Consider the following 22,273-nt stretch of genomic DNA (forward strand, 5'->3'; position numbering starts at 1 on the left):
GATTCATCAGTATTCAAAGACAGTCGGCACGAAGATGGGCAGCCAATTTATTGGAATTTATCAGAAGGGGAAACCATTGTGGTTTAAATGTAAAAGTCTTTGATGTGCAAAACAATCTGGTAGGGTTAATTTGCTTTGCAATTTGTCCTCATTTACAAAGTGGGGGGGATTTATTGCTATGTTGTACTTCATTTAACATTAGGGCTGTTCAGACAATTTCCCAAGGTGTGGGAGGTATGGTGCATAATTTTTTGATGAATGATGCTAATTATTTAAAAGGCAACTAAGGGAACAATTTTTTTGTCCTAAATCCATTATGTTTAGCTACTTAAGCAAGAGTAAACGTTGTCACCTCACAGAGCAACTGCTGAGATGTAGGTTGGGGCTAGGGAGAGAGGGCGAGTGAGGCTGTGAAGTGTCATTAAAAATGAATGTTTGCCTTTGTTAACAGGCCAGTAGGAGGTGATGGAGTTTCATTAACAGTTTGAAGCGATGTAGAAAATTATTATCTTCTACAGCCAGAACAGTGTAGATAAATTTGATGTATCTGTATCACATCTTCCTGATACCTATTAGGTTGCACATTTCAGAGGGATCTTTAATTGTATCTAACCCATATCCTGGAATTGTATGGTGGGTTATTGTGTATCTAACTCGTGCCCTATGACACTGAGGGAACTTTACTATGTACTTAACCCATGCACTGGAAGTGTATGATTGGACAATGCAGAGGGAATTTTACTGGTGACCCATGCCATGTCACTGAAAAAGAAGCTTGCACTGTATCTAATCTGTTTTTTAATGCTTGGCAGCTGATTTTCTCTTTTTTTTCCTGGTCCTGGTTTTGTGAATATATAATTTATTTTTCTTTATAAAATAAGTTTGTTAAAACATCAACAGAACAAAGGCTTTGAGTGAAATTTTCTGGGTTCAGGATGAACTACAGCCCCCGTTGTAGCTGTTGGTTCTCAATGGAATAGTGCATCAGAGGGAGTTTACTTTGTGCTGCATGTGTGTGTGTGGCAGGACAGTCTAGAGCAGGGGTTACCAACCTGCGGTCCACGGACTCCTTTCTTAGTGGTATTGGTCCAGAGCATAAAAAAAGTTGGGAATCCTAGGTCTAGAGGGAGTTTAACAATGTATGTCTCGTTTGTTGTACCTGATCTTGGAATGCTTGGCACAATAGAGTAGGGTAATTTGTTTGTGAGGGTGTGGTTTGGAGAAAGTGGGCTTAGCTTTGTCCAGGGAGAGGATGTTGGTATGGTCAGTTCATAGGACAGAGGCCAGGACAAGTGAGGAGAGAGAGTGCAGACCAATGGGAACTTAGAGAGAAGCAGATCTAAACCTTTGTGTGCCGTTACAGAAGAAGAGGAGGTGGAAGGCAGAGAGACTGGGGATGGGGCTACAAGCTTCCAATGCAGGGACAATTTTCAGGAAATCAGGTGATTGGGTGTGGATGGTTGGTTATGGCTGGGAGGGTGCAGGACTGTAGTCTGGGGCATTGAGGAGGGATATGGGGCCAGTCGTCAACTTTGTGTCCTGAGTGGAGAACTTGGGATGGATCAATCAGGAGCATCCAGGAGCTGGAGCAATGGGATAAAGTGTCAGTCCAGTGATAATCAGGATCAGTGGTCAAAAACAGGGAAAGATCGAGACATGGAAAATCGGATGCTTGTGACCTGAAGGGTTACAAGGTTGGGGGCAAGGTGTCTGGAGGTGAGGTCTATGAGAAGGAGATGGTGGGGGGAATGGTCTGTGCTGTGGAACAAGTAAATAATGAAACATTCTAAAGGATCCCAGTCAAGCACAGCCAGTAAAAAGTATTAAAATCTCCAAAATGAGTGCACGTCAGATGTTAATGCTTCACACAACGGACAGTTGACGTTTTGGGTCAAGACCCTTCAGCCAAACTGGATCAAGCATCTCAGCCTGAAGCATTAACTCTTTATTTTCCTCAGTAGCTGCTTCCTGGCTCTCTGAGTTCCTGCAGCGTTTAGTGTGTTGCACCAGATTCCAGCATCTGCAGTCTCTTGTGTCTTCAGATTTGTAAAAGCATTATTGACATCAGGACCACTGTGAAATGGTCATTATCATATTTCACCCAAAGAAAGTGCATTTTGAATTAACCAGCCCTAAAATAAACACAGCTATACAACTGAAATTCCAGGCTACAACAGGTCAATACCAGGTGGCTTACACTTGTCGATTAACTGTATGAGGTTCTACTACTTTTGTTTGATTTCTTTTTAATCATGACTTTTGGATTCTGGGGCAGGAGTGTACAAAATAATGAGGATCCTTCCAAATACATCAGTGAAGGTCACTATGAGCTAATATTTGAAATAGGGACCAGGCCTTACTTAGAGCAACTGCATGTATTGTAAGTGTCCGAATGATGTAGAAACTTCTTACTTAAACTGTTTTTTTTCCTCTCTCTCTTTATAATTCTGTTTTATTTACTCTCTCAATTGATGATTCTGGGGAGTATAGCAAAAATCCTGGATGAACGTAAGTTTGCGGCACACAAGATAATCAGCTGCAATGTGTGTCCTCCTCGGTTTTCAGTGCTGTGTTTGTTTGCTGTGACATTCTGTCCCGTGTGCTGCACCCACTGCATGTGCACGAATTGGTCTTGTATTTGCCGTGATCATGTCAACAGTGTCTTTCAACAATTTATTATTGCATTGTTGAATCTTGCTAGACCATCCACTGAGACTTGTTCAGCCAATCACAGCTTGCCTCATCCAGCTGGAGTCTGGGTAGGAGCTAAATCAAAAGATTGTGAATGCTTGGCCAACTTGCAGTGATGATCAGCATCTATTGCCTCAAACGCAGAACCACAATTCCAGACTGCAGTACCTCCCTCTGCCATGCCCAGGCAATGAAGGGCTTGATCAAAGGTGACCACCACAATTGCCTGTGCAAAGACATCTATTGGCTTTCCAGCCAATCTGTAAAGTTTATCCTTTGACTAAAAGTATCTCCAAATCATGAACTGAATTTGGAATGAAAATCTCTTTTGGCCACCTCACAGAATTATGAAGGATGTTTAAGATTTAGTCGTAGATGCAGACCTCAAACACAGAACCATAATTCCAGATTGCAGTGAATCCCTCTGCCAACGAAGGGTTTGATCAGAGGTGACTACCACAGTTGCCTGAGCAAGAAACCAGTTTTCCCCAATATATCAGGTACATGCAAGGAATTGGGGTGTGCTGAGTTTCAAAACCGTGAATTCCCTCAGACTGGCCCCAGAATTTACAGGCAGCCTGGATGATCATGCTTGATGATGTAGCAAATTGGCGTGAACAATACGTTTCACATTAACAGTACTTTACTTTTGCTTGGATGTCATATATATTTATGTTCTTACATACTTTGCTTTCCAATCCAGTGCCGCAGCCCCCTACAATTACCCACCAGTCTCCAAAGGATTACATCATAGACCCCAGGGATAACATCCTAATCCAGTGCGAAGCCAAAGGGAATCCAGCTCCCAGGTATGGACATAGAGTAATAAAGAAAAACGGGATGACCCATCTCAACCCATAAGTCTATGCCTATCAAGTACTCTTGTAATCTACACTAATCCTAGACTAACCCATTTAATTCTCCTCATAGTGTACTGCTCGCCTGTATACTATGAGTGGTTTAAATCATCAACTCCTGTGTCTTTTGGATGTCACAGGGTGTATATGCAATCTCCACGCAGACAGCACCGAATGTCAGAATTGAACCTGCATCTCATGCACTGTCAGACAACGACTCTACGCTGCACCACTGTACCGTCCTATCGCTTAATATTCTCTTGAAATTCATATTGTATAGAAAAATGGGAAGTGCAATAATCCTGCTAGCAAACAAGTCTAGTAAGCCAGATTTGATCCTTGCCTTCAATACTGTTTTTGTGGAGTTTCAACATTCTTCATGTAATTAGGTTCCCTTGATGTACCAGATTCCTTCTCCCATAGCCAGAATCCCACAGGTGTGAAAATAATTTAATTGGTCACTGTCAATTACACCTTGTGTAGGCAGGTGGCAGGAAAACCAGGAGCTGCTGGTTGGTATTAGGTTATGGAGAACTGTCGGGTCACTAGATTAGTGGATTGCCCTGAGTGCAGGAATAGACTTGATGGGGCAAATGGTCTCCATTGTTGTATGAGAATATAAGTGTGAGAATGTAATGTGAGAAGAATGGTGCAGGCCTGATCAGGTTGTGGAGGAAAGATCTGGGAAAGTAACGCAGCAAGGGATTTGTTCTTGGGTCGCTCCTCACTGGTTCCATAGTCTTCTATCTCATTAACACCACTATACCAAATTACTCTGCACTTCCCTTCTTTCGTCAAAGTCCTAGAGCAGAGGCAGAAGCCCACAATTGTTTGAAACGTTATGAATTTCCGAACTGGAAAAACATTATCTATTCTCTTAAATTTTTAAACTCTACTTCCATTCCTGAAAACCGTTCATAACCTGAGCGGCTTGTGAGTCTGAAGTGCGCCTATAACCGAGTTCCTCCACAGCATAAGATGCCTGCAGCCTGCAGCAGCCGGTGAATCTGTCCTGTCTGTCTCCCAAGCACTCGCCCATGCATACAGACTGTCCATTAGTCAGGTGTTAGTAACCTGGGCAGGACAGGGAGCATGAAACTTTGAACTGCATATATTTGCAGCTTGCAAATAGTTCATTTGGAGATGCAGCTTGGTAACAGGTCCTTCTGGCCCAATGAGCTCACTATCCAGTTACACAAATGTGACCGATTAACCTATGAAACCGTACGTCTTTAGAATGTGGAAGGAAAGTGAGCACCTGGTGGAAACCTACTGAGTCCTGGGGAGAACATACAAACAACAGTGGAATTGAACTGGGGTTGCTGGCACTGAAATAGTGTTACACTGCCATGTCACCCAAATATTCTTTGATATAGCTATATCTCTTAATCTCATTTTCACTGCTTCTGGAATGTTTTCTGTAGGTTTTCGTGGACTCGCAATGGAACCCATTTCAACATTGACAAAGACCCTCGTGTGATGATGAAGCCCCACTCCGGGACTCTGTTGATTGACATTGTGGGCGGGGGGAAGGCAGAAGCTTACGAAGGAGAGTATCAGTGTACGGCAAGAAATGACCGTGGTACAGCTGTCTCCAACAAGATTGTCATCCGCCAGTCCAGTGAGTAAATGTAACCTCAAGTTTTTTATTTGCCTCTGAGACTCATAATGGAGCAGACACTAAACTGTAAGGCCCTGCATTGAAAACAGTAGTTAAAAGATCATAGCAAGGCCTCCACCCCACCCCTCACTTCTGGATGGCAGAACCACCTCTGGTAATTGGTTTGCTATTGTCACATATACTGAGATACAGTGAAGAGTTTAGATTGCACATCATCCAGACAGATTACTTCATACACAAATACTTTGAGGTGGTGTTGTTGTGGTCACAATTTGTTGAAAGGTGGCAAGGAAGGATCTGATCTGTAAGAGTTTTGTTGCTGACAATAAAATTAAAGGACCACTTTCATAACTGGCTAATTTGTTTTGTTTAGTTGCAACGTGCACTGTATGTCAGATCAAAGTGTCATCTGTGATGTGTGTAGGCCTCTGTTAGTCTCGATAGACCATGGATTTGCACTTTGGAAAGTTTCCAGGGCGCAAGCCTGGGCAAGGTTTTTTTTATGGAAGACTGGCAGTTGTTCAAGCTGCAAGTCTCCCCGATGTTGTCCAAGGGAAGGGCATTAGGACCCATACAGCTTGGCACTGGTGTCGTCGCAGAGCAATGCCTTGCTCAAGGACACACATCTGTATCATCTGTGATACACCACCATTGTCAGTATAGGATTGTATATTGCATAACCTTGCACACATTAAGCAGGACTCCACTTTGTAGCGGAACCTAGCTCATCCTAGCAGGTAAGGAAGAGTAAGTCCTGGTTAAAGACTGATTTATGGAGAAGTTGAGGTGTTGAAGCTAATGTTTCTCACTTTTTTTCAGGACACTGGATAACTGTTTGGTAGTTTTTCCCAGAAACACAAAATAGGGTGTCTGCTTATGTGTCTGGTAATGATGTATGGTGTTGCTTTGAACAAGTAAGATGCTATGCTTACAGTTTGAAAGAAGCACTGTGTCATAAAAATGTACTACCTAGAAAGAGGCCTTCTAGCCATTGATACAAAGGCGCGGTGGAAACACAACTTTCCTTTATGTTAGCCTACAAGGGATATCAGGGCCCATAATGGGGAAGTGTATCTTTTGCCAGTGCTATAATCCCTCACTTTAAAATTCATGAATCAAAAATGTAAGCACAAATCTTCAAGGATAGACATACTAATTCCATAGCTACATCCACCTTCAGGCATTGATATTTCCCTGGTTCTTGTAAAGGGTAAAAGAAAGGAGACAATGCCCTGTGATAACCTGGCAGTGTTTGTGCCTTGCAGATGTGGAGTCAAGTCTGAAGGTACATGTTGTTTCTTTCCTGGAGGAAGAGTTTCCTGGGGAAAGTTGAGCATCATAACACACAGTGCCATTGATTAAATAAAAGCGCTTGGAAAGAGAGGAAGGGATAGATTCCAGAGAGTAAGGGGAGAGAGGTGAAAAGGATATAGGCACTGGTCCTGGTCACCTCCTAGGTTAATGTTGTTGGTGGCAGGTGAGTAGACTTGTGAGCCCAAGTAGGCTACTCTTTCAACTGTGATGTGTCTGGGATTTGAACTGTTCTGACAATAGAAAAGAATATTCTTTCTTCTTCAATCCCACGGAGTCCTGTGAGACTACACTACACTTCATGTATACTGGTTTGGCCTGCTCATCTATTTGTGGATATATTTGCAATGGATGGAGTGTTGTGAAGATTCACCAGATTGATTCCTGGGATGACTGGTGTGTTAAGCAGTCCAGTGTTCTCCAGATTTCAGGAAAATTGAGAAGTGGTATCTTTGAAGCATACAAAGCTTTTAAAAGGCTGAACAAGGAAGATTGGGAGAAGATGTTTCTCTGTTGGAGTCTCAAGAACCAAGAATCACAATTTCAAAATTGGCTTTGGACTGAGATGAGAAGAAATTTCTTCACCCAGAGAATAGTGAATCTTTGAAATTTTCTACCTACAGGGCCTACAGAGTTTCATTCATTGAGTACATTCTGTACAAGATAAGATTGAGGGAGTCAAGTGATAGATAGAGGGACAGAAAATTAAGTGAGATAAAGTTGAGCCATGATCTGAATGACAAGCAGCTGCAAGAAGCTGAAAGGCTTATTCCTGCTTTAATTTCCATCATCTTCTGTTGAGGGGAACAGTTCAACATTTGATGAACTAGTTAAATAGTAGACAGTGAATTCTAATGAAATTCTAGTGACTGTGGACATCAAGAATGAAATTCAAATGATTTGAACCCATTTTGTAGACTCACTCACCTAGAAATTGGACCCCTTTGACCATTTAATTTAAATGGGTGAATCATGCAGGGAAGGGAAGCCATTTTTAAACTGCTGATATTATTTCCTGTTGAAGCTCTACCCATCAAGAACTGGACTGGGCCCATTTGCCCATTAGATTTCATGTGCTTGATGATGTCAATAGCATGCCCTGACAAGTCAATAACTTACAACAAAAACTGGACTGTGACTACATGGCCAATGACTTTCATTATTAGTTCAGCAAGTAGAACATCACATTAACCATACTGAGACTGTGTGAATTACAGGGATATTGGTGGGGTGTTACTTTTATATACCGTAAACCTCATAGACATTTCAGTGTATTATAACTCCCATTGCCAACAACTTGGGCTAACCAAAGCTTCTGTGAAGGAATATCCCCAACTCTCAGGCAATTCGATTTCCAGTCCTGACACAGCTGCCATATCAAACCTGGGTCCATAACATGAGGCTCACCATCACAGCACCAGTAAACCCTTTGCCTCACCACGATCTGCATGGCTGCCTGAGAGATCTCCTTAACAGTGAAGGAGGGTTCCCATCAAAAGCCATGAGCAGTTTTCCTAATCAGCCATCTGGTTTCAATTAAAGGAAGAAAGCACATCAGCCATTTCTTAACAAGACAATATCCTGACTTCATTTTGTTGTTCATTTGGCATTAAGCTGCCATTTAATTCACCAAGAACTGGTAAAAATCCAGATTCCAGACTGAGGCCTCCCTGCATTCTGATGCAAACATGAGGATTCTGTGGTCATTGCTCTATCTAAAGTAGTCTGGTGGTCAGAAAATATCCCTCAATGAGCAAGACTTAAACGGCATCTCATTCACCTGATTAATCATCTTATTGCTTTTTGTGGAATCTTGAGCACAGGTTGGCCTCCGTTCCTCCAACTTCACCACAGTTCTTGTTTGGGAAGTGCACTGCTGTTTTTTGCGATACTTTTGAGTATCCCGTGGTTGCAACATGGTGCTATGCAAATAGAATTCCTTCGATCTTGTCAGTGTTTTTGTTCCGATGCAATATTTAATTCCATTTCTTTAACTTTCTTATTTCTTTTTCTTTCTAACTAAAGACCTCTTATTAATCATCAAATTCATCTTGATGGAAGGTAACTGCAGCTGGCACTTGGTTCCACCCTTGCATGAATTGGTTCCTCTGTTTTATTCCCTGATACCTATTTCCCTCACTCTACCTAACCCCACACATTGACTGTCACTGCTCCACTGCCTCTGGGAAAGGAAAGGCACATAATGGAGCTGAATGGGGCGAGAAACATAACACTTTCTCCTTTGAACCTATTCCCATAACAGCATGGTACACCATTGTCCTTTCCCGCAGTATCATTTTCAGTGGTTGAGGAAAATGGAAAGCTACATTGCGGCCTGGTCCAGCTCCACAAGCAGCATGAAGAACGAGTGTTGGAGAAGCAGCCCATTGTCTCTGGATGTTCACTGTGGGAAGATCTGAATGAGTTTGGGTGAAGGGTGGTTGGCTGACTGTGGGAGTGCCCCTGCTTCAGACTGAGGAACCCTGTTCACTCCATTGTCTAATCATTAAAGGCCCTGTACTTCTGGACCAGCAGTGTTGCCTTGGCAGTGTTGAAATCTGTTCCCATGATTGGCCCTCTTCCCAATGTAGAGATGATGTTTCCCAAACAGAGTACACCAAAATCTCTCAACGCCTGAGAAAATCAACATGGGCGTTACTGTTACAGGTATCTGCGGACAGGGGCCAGGTCTTTGATGCTCCTTGAGTTAATCTAATATAGATCACAGTAGACACAGGAATGCAGTGCATTCATTGTTTGTTGACCCCCCAGTGTTGTGTCTGGACTATTGCTGTTTTTCTCAAAACGAGCACTTCCCGCGTGTTCCCACTATTCTGTTGCATTGTTTGTAAGGAAAGGCTTACAGTTCTTTAAGTATTCTCTGTTCCACATCCCCTTCCAGGATCACCCATGTGGGCCAAAGAGAAGATCGAGCCGAAAGTGGTCCAAGAAGGAGCTTCACTGGTCCTCCACTGTGATCCTCCATCAGGCCTGCCACCACCCATCATCTTCTGGATGGATAACTGTAAGTGCGGAGCCAAGCTTCGGTAAAGCAGCCACTTTATTTAGACAAACAGCTGAAGCTCAGCTGGCTGTGAAGGGGCTAAGAAGCAAGAGAGAAATCAAATCAAGCTGTCTTGGGTTGCTATACAGGCTATCACAGTGGATAGAGGGAGTAGGGGGTTAGGATTCACCTTGGTGAATTCACCTGGTTCCTGCAGTCAAGTAGCCCACTGGCGCAAGTAAAATACTTTTAAGTCCTGACATAGCCTGATAATTCTCCAGCATATCAAATCCAGGGGTTAACATTACAGAATAAGAATCAGAAAATGTTGGCAATACTCACTATCTGTGGAGAGAACAAACAACTGGAACACTTACCCAATAGGCTGGTGTATGTCTAGGGGAAAAGGAGATCCAGCCACTCACCAACCCCACCTCCAGTACACGCAGGTGCTGTGAGAATCAGATTTATGCCGCGCGTACACACACAATGTCAAACTCACACCAGATACCGTTACGGAATATACTTTAAAGATTTTACTGAAACTACAATACAGTATATATGAAGGAAAAGAAAATAAAGTAAAAGGCGCCAAGTTCAGTCAGTTTAGTGCACATCGTTGGAGCTCAACTATCGAACCATTCGACCCCTCGTCACATTCCTCGCACCTGGGACCCCCCCTCCCCCCCCGGTGGTCGACCGAGCAGTGCAGCGCACGGCCACCTTCCTCGGCGTCTCCTTCCCGCCTCCCCTGAAAAGACCGCGAAACCCCCCAAGCTCCCAGCCTCACAAGACAAAATAACATTCCCCATTGGTTAACAAATGAATACAATCCCAATATCAGCAAGTCCAAAGCTAAACAACTGCGAGAAAAAACACTTAACAGACATAAAAGCATTCCTACTCTAGCAAACCAAAGAAGCCATTTTGATTACATATACAGTACATTGTACAACTTTATGGCCAATGCCCTTTTATCAGATGAGTATGAATGGAGTATCCCTGGAATTTTGTTATTTATTTACTTCTTTGCCTTCTTCCCTTCCTTCCCCCTTTCCTCCTCCTCTCCCCCTCCCTTGCCCCCTCCCTCCCCTGTCCCTCCCCTCCCCTTCCTCTCCTTCCCCTTTCCTTCATCTTCCCATTCCTTCCCATTCCCATTCTTTCCCCTCCCCCTTCCTCTCCTTCCCCTCCCCTCCCCTTCCTCCCCTACCCTCCCTCTGCCTTCCCTCCCCCTCCCCCTTCTCCGTACCTTTTGCTTTTAAATTGCAGATGCAACCGTGACACTACAGTGTAAGCACAGTGCACAAAATTAGTTCCTTGTCTCAGGGAATTAACATGCTGTTCTATAGCATCAGGAAAGGAATAAGGTATATTTGTGCAGTCTGCCAGGCTTTTGGATCAGTCTCCTTTGGAACTAGCATGGTTTTAGAACAGGGTCCTAGAACACTAATGCAATGCTCTGTGGTTTTAGCAGTGTACTCCAACCTGACAGCTCAGCGTCCTTTGCTCCCAGCACAGTTCCATTACTGGCTGGGCTGCAGAGTGCCAATTTAACACTCCCAGTATCAGAATCAGGTTTAATATCACTGGCTGATATCCTGAAATTTCTTGTCTCTGTGGCAGCCACACAATGCAATACATCATAATAGGAAAAGCATGAATTATAGTATATACTCTATATATAATAGTTAAATAAGTAATGTAAAAATAAAAATTTTAAAAGTGGTGAGGTTGTGTTAACGGGATCAATGTCCATTCAGAAATTGGATGGCAGAGGAGAAGCTGTTCCTGAATCATTCCTCAGTAGTATTGTATTAATTAGTTTTCATAAGTCCAAAATGGCATTGTATAAATGTAATCCTTTCTTTGATGTTAATTTCATATAATGTTAAACTCTTTTTGTTTCATGGTCACGTTTCATTTTCTCTCCAACGAAGCACCTTGGTGTATTTGTCAAAAGGTGTATTAAGGTTGCAATCTGGAACATGAGTTCTCTGTTTAAAGTGTGAACAGATTTCCATCGTAGTATCACAAGCTACCCAGAGATTTTGCATTGGCTCTGAATTAGTGGACTGTTCAGAATATTAGCACAATATTCGACCGATGTATTTCAGATTCCAGAGTTAATCTTGGTGAAGGTATGGCGTTAATAGGGTGCTCCTGAGTTTCAAAGTTCAAGGTTTAATTCATTTTCAAAGTACCGTATATGGACGACCTTGAGATTCATTTTCTTACGGGCATACTGCATAAATCCAAGAATCACAATAGAATAAGTGAAAGAGTGCACTCAACAAGGCGGACAAACAACCAATGTGCAAAAGACAACTGCAAACACAAAAGAGAAAAAATAATAAGTAAGCAATAAATGTTGAGAAGGTGATGAAGCTTCCTTGAAAGTGAGTCCATAGGTTGTAGGAACAGTTCTGTGATGAGGCAAGTGAAGTTGAGTGAAATTATCCCCACTGGTTCAAGAGCCTAATGGTTGAGGGGTAATAACTGTCCCTGAACATAGTGGTGTGAGTCCTGAGGCTCCTTTGCCTTCTTCCTGATGGCAGCAGTGCATGATCTAAATGAAGCTATTTGTGAAGTGGAGAAGTGTTTTAACGAATGACTCAAATCACCAGGGCAGTGGTGTAGGTTTTTGGACAGTGCTTTTTCCGTCACTGCAATGGTGGAGATTTTATTTCAGTCCGTCAGCAATAGAGCAATGTTGGACGTGTTAGCTCATTCTGCCGAAACATTGGCCCAGTTGAAGGAATAGTCATAGTACACTACAGCACAGAAGCAGGACCTTTGGTCCATCTAGTCCATGCTGGACCACTAATCTGCCTAGTCCCATCAACCTGCATCCCGTCCATAGCCCTACATAACCCTCCCGTCCATGTATGTACCTATCAAAATTTCTCTTAAATGTTGAAATTGACCCCACATCCACCTCTCACGCTGGCAGCTCATTCTACACTCTCACCACCCTCTGAGTGAAGAAGTTCCCCCTCGTGTTTGCCTTAAATATTTCACTTTTCACCCTTAACCCATGACCTCTAGTTCAAATCTCACAGAACATCAGTGGGAAAAGTCTGCTTGCGTTTATCCTATCTATACCCCTTAAAATTTTGTATACCTCTATCAAACGTCCCTTAATCTTAAATAGAGTCCTAATCTTTCCCTATAATTCAGGTCCTCAACTCCTGGCAACATCCTTGAAAATTTTCTCTGCACTCAGCCTTATTTTCATCTTTCCTATAGGTAGCTGACCAAAATCGCATGCCAATCTTCTAATTAGGCCTCTCCAACATCATTTACAATTTCAACATAACAACCCACCTCCTCTACTCAGTAACACACACAAAATGCTGGTGGAACGCAGCAGGCCAGGCAGCATCTATAGGGAGAAACAATGTCGACGTTTCGGGCTGAGACCCTTCTGTCCTGACGAAGGATCTTGGCCCGAAATGTCAACATTGCTTCTCCCTATCGATGCTGCCTGGCCTGCTGCATTCCACCAGCATTTTGTGTGTGTTGCTTGAATTTCCGGCATCTGCAGATTTCCTCGTGTTGTCCTCTACTCAGTACATTGGTTTATGTAGTCCAATGTGCCAAAAGCTTTCTTTATAACACCATCTTCCTGTGACTCCACTCTTGAGGAATCTTTGCTCTGTATTCCCAGATCCCTCTGTCCTCCTGCACTCCTCAGTGCCCTACCACTCACTGTGTAAGAGCTGCCCTGGTTTGTCCAGCCAAAGTGCAACACCTCACACTGGTCTGCGTTAAATCCCATCTGCCATTTTACATCCCATCCTGCCAGCTGGTCCAGATCCTGCTGCAAGCTTTGGTAGTCTTCCTTGCTGCCCACAACACCTCCAAACTTGGTGTCATCCGCAAAGTTACTGATCCAGTTCACTGGTAAATTCTTTCCCAAAATGTCAGAGGTAGCAGAGCATTGTAATGTGTCATTTGCTCAACATGGAGAGAGTGAAGCAACATCCCACAGCATAGGCACAGTCAGAAGTAAAAACCTAGTGATCTATAGTATTGCTTCAGTGTGAAGTCAGGAATGCATTACATCAGTGGAAGTCCAAATACCTTGGTATTCGCATCTCAGAGATAGCTGTGCATTGCCTTATAGCGTGAATGCAATATTGGAGGTGAGGCAGCACCTGATCAGACAGCCCCAAAGCATTAACCTAATGTCGGAAACAGCAGCCTAACATTCCCAAGCATTCAGGATTTGGAGTTCTTTCTGCATTTTCTTGTGACCTGTGTGCAGTGCAGAATGTATTACGCAGTTTCTCACAGCATTACTTAGTGTCAGATTTAATAATAGGATGTTCCAAAGCATTGGTGCAGCATTGGAGATAATAACACACTGTCCCACAGCATTTGCTTAGTGGAGCAGACACGAAGTACCGTAAAAGCTCGACTAATTTACCATCCATCGGGAATGGGGGTCAACTGAACCAGCTAATCAGATCTGTGCATGTTGTCACACTAAAAGTTATATAAAAAGAGAGCAGAAACGCCTTCCTCAATGATCACTGATGAGTGGACATTACCTAATAGGCGAAATCTTCCAATGAAAATGCCAACAGGAAATAATAAAATGCAATCTTCAGGTTAAACATGGAGAATGAAGACTTTACAGTGCACAAGTCTTAGGTATATATATAAATAACTAGGGTTCCTAGACTTTTGCACAGTACCGTAGTAATCTTATGTATTGCACTGTACTGCTGTTGCTACAAAAAAAAAACAAATTTCATGAATATCTGAGTGATTCTGATATGGGCCTCTAATCTGTAAAGATCAATAAACCAATTGTTTGGAGTCAAATGACCTTGCCTGGAGCCTCAGAGCTGGGTGTGTTTGCAACCACGCCATATTCTACCCTGGCACTCCTTCTCTGCCACCTGTCCCACACCCCTCCCTTGGCATTCCACCCCTGCCATTCTCAACATTGTTTTCTCCCACCAAATTTACAAACTCGCTCTGCATTCCATGTTAACAACTACAGGACTTACAAAGCTCTTAGGCACCCTGGCTACATATGCACATATGTCCAAGAGAATGCACAGTACTGTACATTCTCTAGATGTCAGGAGGATGAGTGGAGGTCTCATGGCAATATGCAAACTTCATCAAGGTTAGCAGGCTAGGTGCAGTGAGGAGATTTCTTCTAACCGAGAGATCTAGAACCCTGGGCACAGTTTGGCAGTCCTTATGACTGAAATGTGGAAGGATTTTGTCTCTCAGAGAATATTAACAGAGACCTGTATTTCTCAAATGTTCAGCCAGAGGACACCTGCACGGACTATATCTGCTATGCCAGATTCATCCACACTCAAACTATACAAGAGAAGCAGCCAATCTCTGGCAGGCCACAGAAACTCATTGAAAATAGAGGCCAATAAATTTCCAGGCTTGAAGGGAATCAAGGGTCATTGAGACGTGGCTGGGCAGTGGCATTGAGGTCGTATATCAGTCATTTTGTTGTTTAATGGTAGAGTAGGATGGCTTATTCCTGCTCCTGATTATTTTCGCAGAAACAGGAATTCTGAACCAGCACTGTGCAAGATTATTCATAGCTTGATTTACATCTCCTGTTGATCCAACAGGCTCCTCCTGCACATGTGAGGAGGGAAACTGATTTTGGTGTGTGATTGTATAAGTAGCCTGCCTTCATCACTGGTGATAATGTTTAAATATATTTCCGCTGCTTTCTGAGTTCTTAAATCTTTATTCTGGGCATTTCCTTCCAGCAATGCAAAGGTTTACACAAGATGCTCGGGTTTCACAGGGTCTTAACGGAGACCTGTATTTTTCAAATGTTCAGCCAGAGGACACCCGAGCGGACTATATCTGCTATGCCAGATTCAACCACACTCAGACTATACAACAGAAGCAGCCAATCTCTGTCAAGGTCATGACACGTGAGTACTGCTTCATTCCTTGTGTGTTTGGTTGTAGTAGCAATGAGATCTGTTGTTGACTGTGAATTTAAATGCTCCACACTGGCATGCAGACAAAAGGCCTGAGGTTCTGACCTTAAATGCTGTCTGCATCAGTTTGTTCACCTTCCTTGAGATGCTCTGCTTTCCTGAGAAAGGAGCTCCCCATCTTGGCTCCCTGCTGCCCTCTACTGGGATGCATGTGTACACCTGGAACAGAAACAGGCAGTAAGTCCCAGCCTCAATGTTCTTCGTGCTGGCACTTTACAATGAACTGACAACTGAGCCCTGGTCACTTGGGGGTGAGGTGAGTTGAGGACATCTAGTCTAAAACAATCAGTGGAAGAACAGGAAGGCAGAATGTAAAGAGATCTGAGTGTTGTGCAGCATGGATAAAGACATTTCAACGCGACGAGTCCATGCCCAACACAGTAGCCACAAAGCTCGTCTTAATTTCCCACAAGTGGCCCAATTCCATCCAACTCTCGTTCTCCATGTACCCTTCTAAGTGCTTCTTAAATGATAATATTACATCTGCTTCATGGCAGCTCATTCCATTCACTCACCATCCTCTGCACTAAAACAGTTGTTTTCTCATCCTAAATCAATACCTCTCATAATTTTAAACATATCTATATGGTTGCCCCTTGTTCTCTGACATTCCATGGAATCGAGACCCAGCTTGATCAAACTCTTGCTATAACTCAGGACATCCAGTCCTGACAGCATCCTAGTAAATCCTTTCTGCACTCTTTCCAGTTTCTTCATGTCGTTAGATAACAAGACCACTAAAACTATACCTGGTGTCAACATTGACTTGTACAACTGTAACATAATGTTCCAACTCCTATTCTCAAAGCCCTTGTGCTGTACTATTCGCAGTACAAGCCCTACATCTGTTTGCCTCTCCAGAATGCTTCACCTCACACTTACCTGTATTGAAATTCATTTGCCACTCCTCAGCAAGCTTTCCCGACCAATCCACAGATCCCTCTGTGTCCTCAGATACAGAAAGATCACCTAGATACGGCACATAATTAAGAAACCAGTGGTGGCCAGTACTGTGAAAGGATTAGAATGTAAGATCAGCAAAATCTTGTTAGTCGTGTGGGGTGTTGTTGAGACAATATCCAGATTGATAAGTACTATTCAATAATGGTCCCCTTATTTCAGGAAGGAGTCCTGGGAAGTAGTGTAGAGAAGGTTTGTCTAATAGATCCCTGGTTTCAGATGGTTATCTGTGGGGAAAAATAAACAGAACAGCTGATGCTGTGTGATTTGGAGGAATCAAAGGCAATTACTTTGAAAAATACAAGATTCTGAGAGATGCTAATGAGTTAAACGCCATTTGTTTGGTGGAGAGGTCTGAGAACATCTTCAGGATAGGGAGTTCACCATTTAGGGCAGCGATGAGCTTCTTGTCGCAGGGGTCTGAATCTTTGGAATTCTCTGTGCCATGGAGTTACAGATGTTAAGTCCCTGAAGACTTCGATGGGAAGACTGTAGGAAAATGAATGGTTCTGGGCACCAGACAAGGGAAGTGGATGACTGAATTAGCTATGGTTTTGTTGACTGGAGAATAGGCTTGAGGGGCCAACTGCTTCTATTTCTTATATCTTGATAGGATTGAAACATATACATTTTTGATAGAAACTTTGATGGTGGGGAACAAACATGGAAGAGAAGGTGAAACTGAGGAAGATCTCCTATGATTATATTGAACGGTGGGTTAGGTATGTGAGTCCAAGTGGACCTGTTCTTACTATGTACATAGGGAGGCCACAGAAAGGAAGGAAGAACCTCAGAGAGGATAATCGGAGAGTTTGGTGTGAATATAGTTACTTGGAAATTTTCCCGATCTTCCCAGAAAGCAATTGGATGTTCTGTGCCAGTTCACCACTCCCAGTGGGACGGACAAGTGTTAAGTTGTTATCTTCTATGTAGTTAAGACTTGTCTGCAATTGCAGGAGTCTAGAATATCTTGGAATCCTTCTCAAACATTATCTCGTGGGCACTCTTCAAGATGTCTGTTTTCCTCTGCCCTCAGTTCTCCTCTGGTATCCTGTCCTTTCTCTAGGTGGTCCAGAAAGTCCCTGGAAGCTGTTAAGATTAAGAGCTCCACTTATTGTCTCCACCCTGTGACAACACCAGTGGCCAGAATCAGATAGTGAGGGTTAGCATATCACTGACACATATGTCCCAGCAGCACAGCAGATCCCAACGTGGGAGTCCCTCCAACAGTCCCCATGAGTGTCAGGTCATTGCAAACATCATTGATTTGTTCTGGCCATGTGAGACCAGGACACTGAATGTACTTCTGAGCTTAGTGCTCCAGAATGGATGGTTGGTACTTTTGAACTGTCCTGACTTGCTTGGAAGTATCCAGATGATATTGAGTAAATATATCTACTTGTCAGATGTACGTTAACGTCCCTTCCGAAATTCTGCAGGTATGGATCGGTGGTGACTTGGAACATAAGATAAACCCTTGCAAGGAAGAAGTTGTAACCTCCTTGTTTGACCGCAGGTGTCTACCTGGCCCTTTTTGTTCTCAACACCAACTCTATTCCAGCTGATAGTTTCTTTTGACGCAGCAGAATACGTAGGCATATCACTAGTGAATGGAGCCTTTTGCACAAAGTAAAACACTGTTCAGTGAAGTGCTTTTGGAAGTAGTCCAACAAGTCAGGCTGCCCTTGATCCAACTGCTGCTTAAACCCCCATGCCTTCTGCTCCCTCCTGCAGTGTTCACTGACTGGACTCTCCTTTAGTACCTTGTCTAAATATAAGCTTCCCGTGCCTTCCCCTGCACCAAGTCCTTTTACTGTTCACCCTTCACCCCAGTGCTCGTTGGCCTTTCTCGCTTCCCTGCCAAGATTTTAAAATTCTGTGATTTGTGCTGTTCAAGGGTTGCACCCAAAAGATGCAGAGAAGTTCTCTTAGGAGAGCAGGAGTTGGAGTGACAAGGGCTCCTGGTCACTCCTGGACAAGCTGGATTTGAAAGTAGGTCTTAACCTGCAAACCTACCTCACTGACATTTTATCAAAGTTCTAGATCATACACTTGGCACAGTGGTAGAGTTGCTGCCTGACAGTTCTGGTGACCTGGGTTCAATCCCATTCTCAGAGCCTGCCTGTGTTGAGTTTGTCCATTCGCCCCTGTGGCCATATGGGTTTCTTCTGGGTGCACCAGTTTCCTCCCACGCCCCAAATGCATGCAGGTTGGTAGGTTAATGGGCAGCTATGCATTGCCCCAGTACAAATGGGTCTTCAAATCTGCAGGGAGATGATGGGAATGCAGGTAGAATAAAAAGGGAGTAATATTGAATTGCTGCCAATGGATGCTTAATCCAGTAGTCCAAAGGGCCTGTTTTCATATAGAATTGCTCTAGTAGATCAACTAGACCTTGGAGAGTCTTCAGAAAAACAGCAGAGGGAGGAGTTTGGAGCCAGTACATTAGGCATTTGTACAACTGCTTTCCCCCAGCTTATGTCAAGTCCTGAATTTAAATTATTCATTTGACTCTGTTATTGTCTATGGAGGTTAGTGCACTGCAAGTCTTCAAAAATTGAGCTTCAGGTATCGTAATGTACTTCACATTAGAATAAAGCAACAGCTAACCTCACCGTTGAGTGTAGGATAGGAGTCCAGTGGTAAAACAAATCTATAAATGCTTGCCTTACCCAGAGATCTCACTGAGATGTTTATGAAAAGTTGGGGTGGGGGAGGAAGGATTTTGTTGGGTAAAGAGGAAATTCCAAGGCATTTTCACAACTAAATATCCTGAGAGTTCAAGGTAATGTTAGAAAGCATCTTTTCTCATGGACAACCCTCTCTTTCCAATGGGCTACTGAGTACAGGAGTCATTTGAAAATGTCATTGTAGACCTCAACAGACTTTTGAATTGAAACACGATGTTGGGAAGACTCATCAGATAAGGCAATATCCATGGAGAGAAAAATAGTTCATATTTTCATGAAGAGTTTTCATCGGAACTCAGAAAAGTTAGGAATAAAAGATGTTTTAAAATTCTGAAAAATGGGAGAGAGCAGAACAGGAAGGTCTTCAATAACAAGTAATTGCTGGGTTTTAGCTTTGTAAGTATGTTGAGGGTTACAGAGTCAAACTGTGTACAATTAGATACAGATTGGCTATCAGAAGCAAGAGAAAATCTGCAGATGCTGAAAATCCAAGCAACACACTCAAATTGCTGGAGGAACTCAAAAGGCCAGGCAGTATCTGTGGAAAAGGAACAGTTGACATTTCGGGCTGAGACTATTCATCAGGACAGATTTTGTGTGTGTTGTACAGATTGGCCATGATGAGATTATAGTTTGAGGGGCCGAATAGCCTCGTCCAATGTTATGTTTGTTTTGCCTTTTATAAATGCTGACTGTGTGAAACATTTCAGCCCTTCCTTGCTTCTGCTCAATGTGGACAATGCTCTTATGTTTGTTTCAGTGGGCACGATCAATGAGACTTATGGAGTTTACCCCAATGGCACTGATCTATATGGTGGTGAGTTATGGTGCCTCCAAGTTTTATGTTCTAACACCAGTTAGATTCTGTCATCCAACTTTAACCACTTCCAGTCCCTTTTCTGCTCCCAGTCACAAGCAGTCTGTCACTAATCTCAGCCTCATTACTTACTCACTCTTTGTTGTGTAACAACAATAATCCTGGTGAAAACATTAACTTGCTTCATGAGGTAAAAAAGTAATATCTCTTTCTTGTAAACATACTATCACTCTGCTACTGTCTAACCATTATGGGTCACACCTCCAGATCTCTTGCTGTTTATACGTGTGGTTCATCACACCTTTGAGTGCCTGTTAGATGGACAGGACTTTGGATATTCTCATTCCTGATCGCTGATCAAAGCTCCCAGAATGTAGCTCCTGAGAGCTGGGATCTGGGTCAGCAACAATAGTTTCTGCAGTCAGGCAGCTTGCTGCTGTTCTTGCTGTGCACTCATGAGCTAAGAATTGGTCTTGGTAACTAATACTTGGTCCTTGCATGTTCTTGATCTTGGGAACTTCAGAAGGAGGCGGGTGAAAATGTCCTCGTTAGGACTCAAGCCTTGTCTTAGAGTGGTTATCAGGGTGGTGAGCTAGGGACGGAGTGTGAACTGTGACAAAGAGTTATAGACCAAGAGTTGGAGCCAGGGAAGGAGCAGATTGGTAGCAGGAGTGGGGTAATGGTTGAGTTTTGGACCTGAGACGTGCACTTCAAATTTCGGAAGAATTTGGGTTGAACAGGTGGTCAGAGCTTGTGCATGTCACTTTGGGGTAGCTGCCTCAGGAAAGTGAATTTTGATTCCATGGATTTCCTGAAGGTAACACCGAAGTTAAGCAGAGAAATACCAACTCTCTTACTTTCTTACTGAGTGCACAGCAAAGGTAAGGTGCTGATTGAAGGGCCTGTATTGCTCTATTTGCACTAGACACACTCTCTCCTCTATCTCAATCGCTTCTCTCTCTCCTCTCTATTTCTATTTCTCTCCCTCTTTCTCACTCCCTTCTATTTCCTCTTCTTCTTTCTCATTCTCTCTCATTCTCTGTATTGTTTTCTCTCTAGTTCTTTCTGTCATTCTCTCTATCTCTTGCTCACTCTCATTCTCTGCCGATCTCTCTTTTGGTTTTTTTTCTTTCTCTCCCTCTCCCTCCCTCTCCCTCCTTCTCTCTCTCTCTCTCCCTCTCCCTCTGTCTCTCTCTCCCCCTCCCTCCCTCTCTCTCCCTCTCCCTCTCTCTCTCCCCCTCTCTCCCCCTCTCTCCCCCTCTCTCTCCCCCTCTCTCTCCCCCTCTCTCTCCCCCTCTCTCTCCCCCTCTCTCTCCCCCTCTCTCTCCCCCTCTCTCTCTCTCTCATGCTTTCATCCCTACACCTGAGACAGGGCTACATTTGAATCCTGTGTACAGTCACCTGGTTCTTTTGGACAGGTTTTCAGCAAGCACAACAAGAGGTAAGAATCTAATTTGAGCTTCATCAGGTAACATTGAGGTAGAATCTCACTATGTAGGAACGAGTTATTTGGCACATTGTGCTACATTTAAGTGTAAGAGCTACCCAACTGGAACACAGCTCTTATAGTCTTCACAAATCTTTACAGGCATCTCCTTTCCAAACAGTGATATCTATAATTCTATCAAATGCTTGGAATTAGGGAGATGCTCAGGAATTTAATTTTATAGCCTTTGAAGCATCACTTCAATGCAACATAAGTGCACGCATATACAACCTTAAAACTCTTACTGATTTTGTAGGTGCTGTCCCCCACCCATACTTGAACATGACCCCCACCTTTAAAATACTGAGCCAGGGGGAAAGTGAGAGAACCTTTCATTTTATTTGGAACATCTGCAAACAACTTGGCAGAGTAATTAAGCATAATTATAAGGAAACTGTCATCGTCAAGCCATCCAAACTGAAGAACATTTACTTAAGTGTACTGTCTGAATTTTTATTGCAAAGTTGCTTACATAATAAATAGACAGAGGTAGAGCTATGAGCAGAACGTCCTTTGCAAAAAGCGGCAGCTCCCAACTTGACTACCGTGTCAATAGAAAACAGTGAGTTAGGGGTCATTGCATATGAAGCAGACTGATGCTCAAAAGCATTGTATATACCTTTAACAAGAAAATAAACCCATGCAATCTATTACAGAGACAGAAGATATTCTGCAGATGCTGGCAATCTTGAGTAACGCACATAAAATGCTGGAGGAAGTCAGCAGGCCAGACAACATCTACAGAAGAAAATGAACAGTTGATGCTTCGGACTGAGATTCTTCAAAAGCAAGATCGCCTGTTTATTTCCTTTCATAGATGTGCCTGATCTACTGAATTTC

The 22,273-nt window shown here is 43.2% G+C and overlaps 1 protein-coding gene across 8 annotated transcripts in view; it reads left to right on the forward strand.

Moving 5' to 3' along the window:
- Nucleotides 1-22,273, forward strand: part of nrcama (neuronal cell adhesion molecule a) — a 430,696-nt gene that overhangs the window by 313,748 nt on the left and 94,675 nt on the right. For 6 of the 8 annotated variants that reach the window (XM_059977833.1, XM_059977838.1, XM_059977831.1 and 3 more), the window contains exons 5-9: nt 3,395-3,500; nt 4,973-5,169; nt 9,383-9,505; nt 15,241-15,411; nt 19,891-19,947. In XM_059977833.1, coding sequence (XP_059833816.1) covers nt 3,395-3,500; nt 4,973-5,169; nt 9,383-9,505; nt 15,241-15,411; nt 19,891-19,947 — 654 coding nt within the window. The remainder of the gene's footprint in view (nt 1-3,394; nt 3,501-4,972; nt 5,170-9,382; nt 9,506-15,240; nt 15,412-19,890; nt 19,948-22,273) is intronic. The other 2 variants (XM_059977835.1, XM_059977836.1) reach the window with 1 other exon arrangement.

This window comes from Hypanus sabinus, chromosome 8, assembly GCF_030144855.1.
Source record: "Hypanus sabinus isolate sHypSab1 chromosome 8, sHypSab1.hap1, whole genome shotgun sequence".
NCBI classification, from domain to species: domain Eukaryota; kingdom Metazoa; phylum Chordata; class Chondrichthyes; order Myliobatiformes; family Dasyatidae; genus Hypanus; species Hypanus sabinus.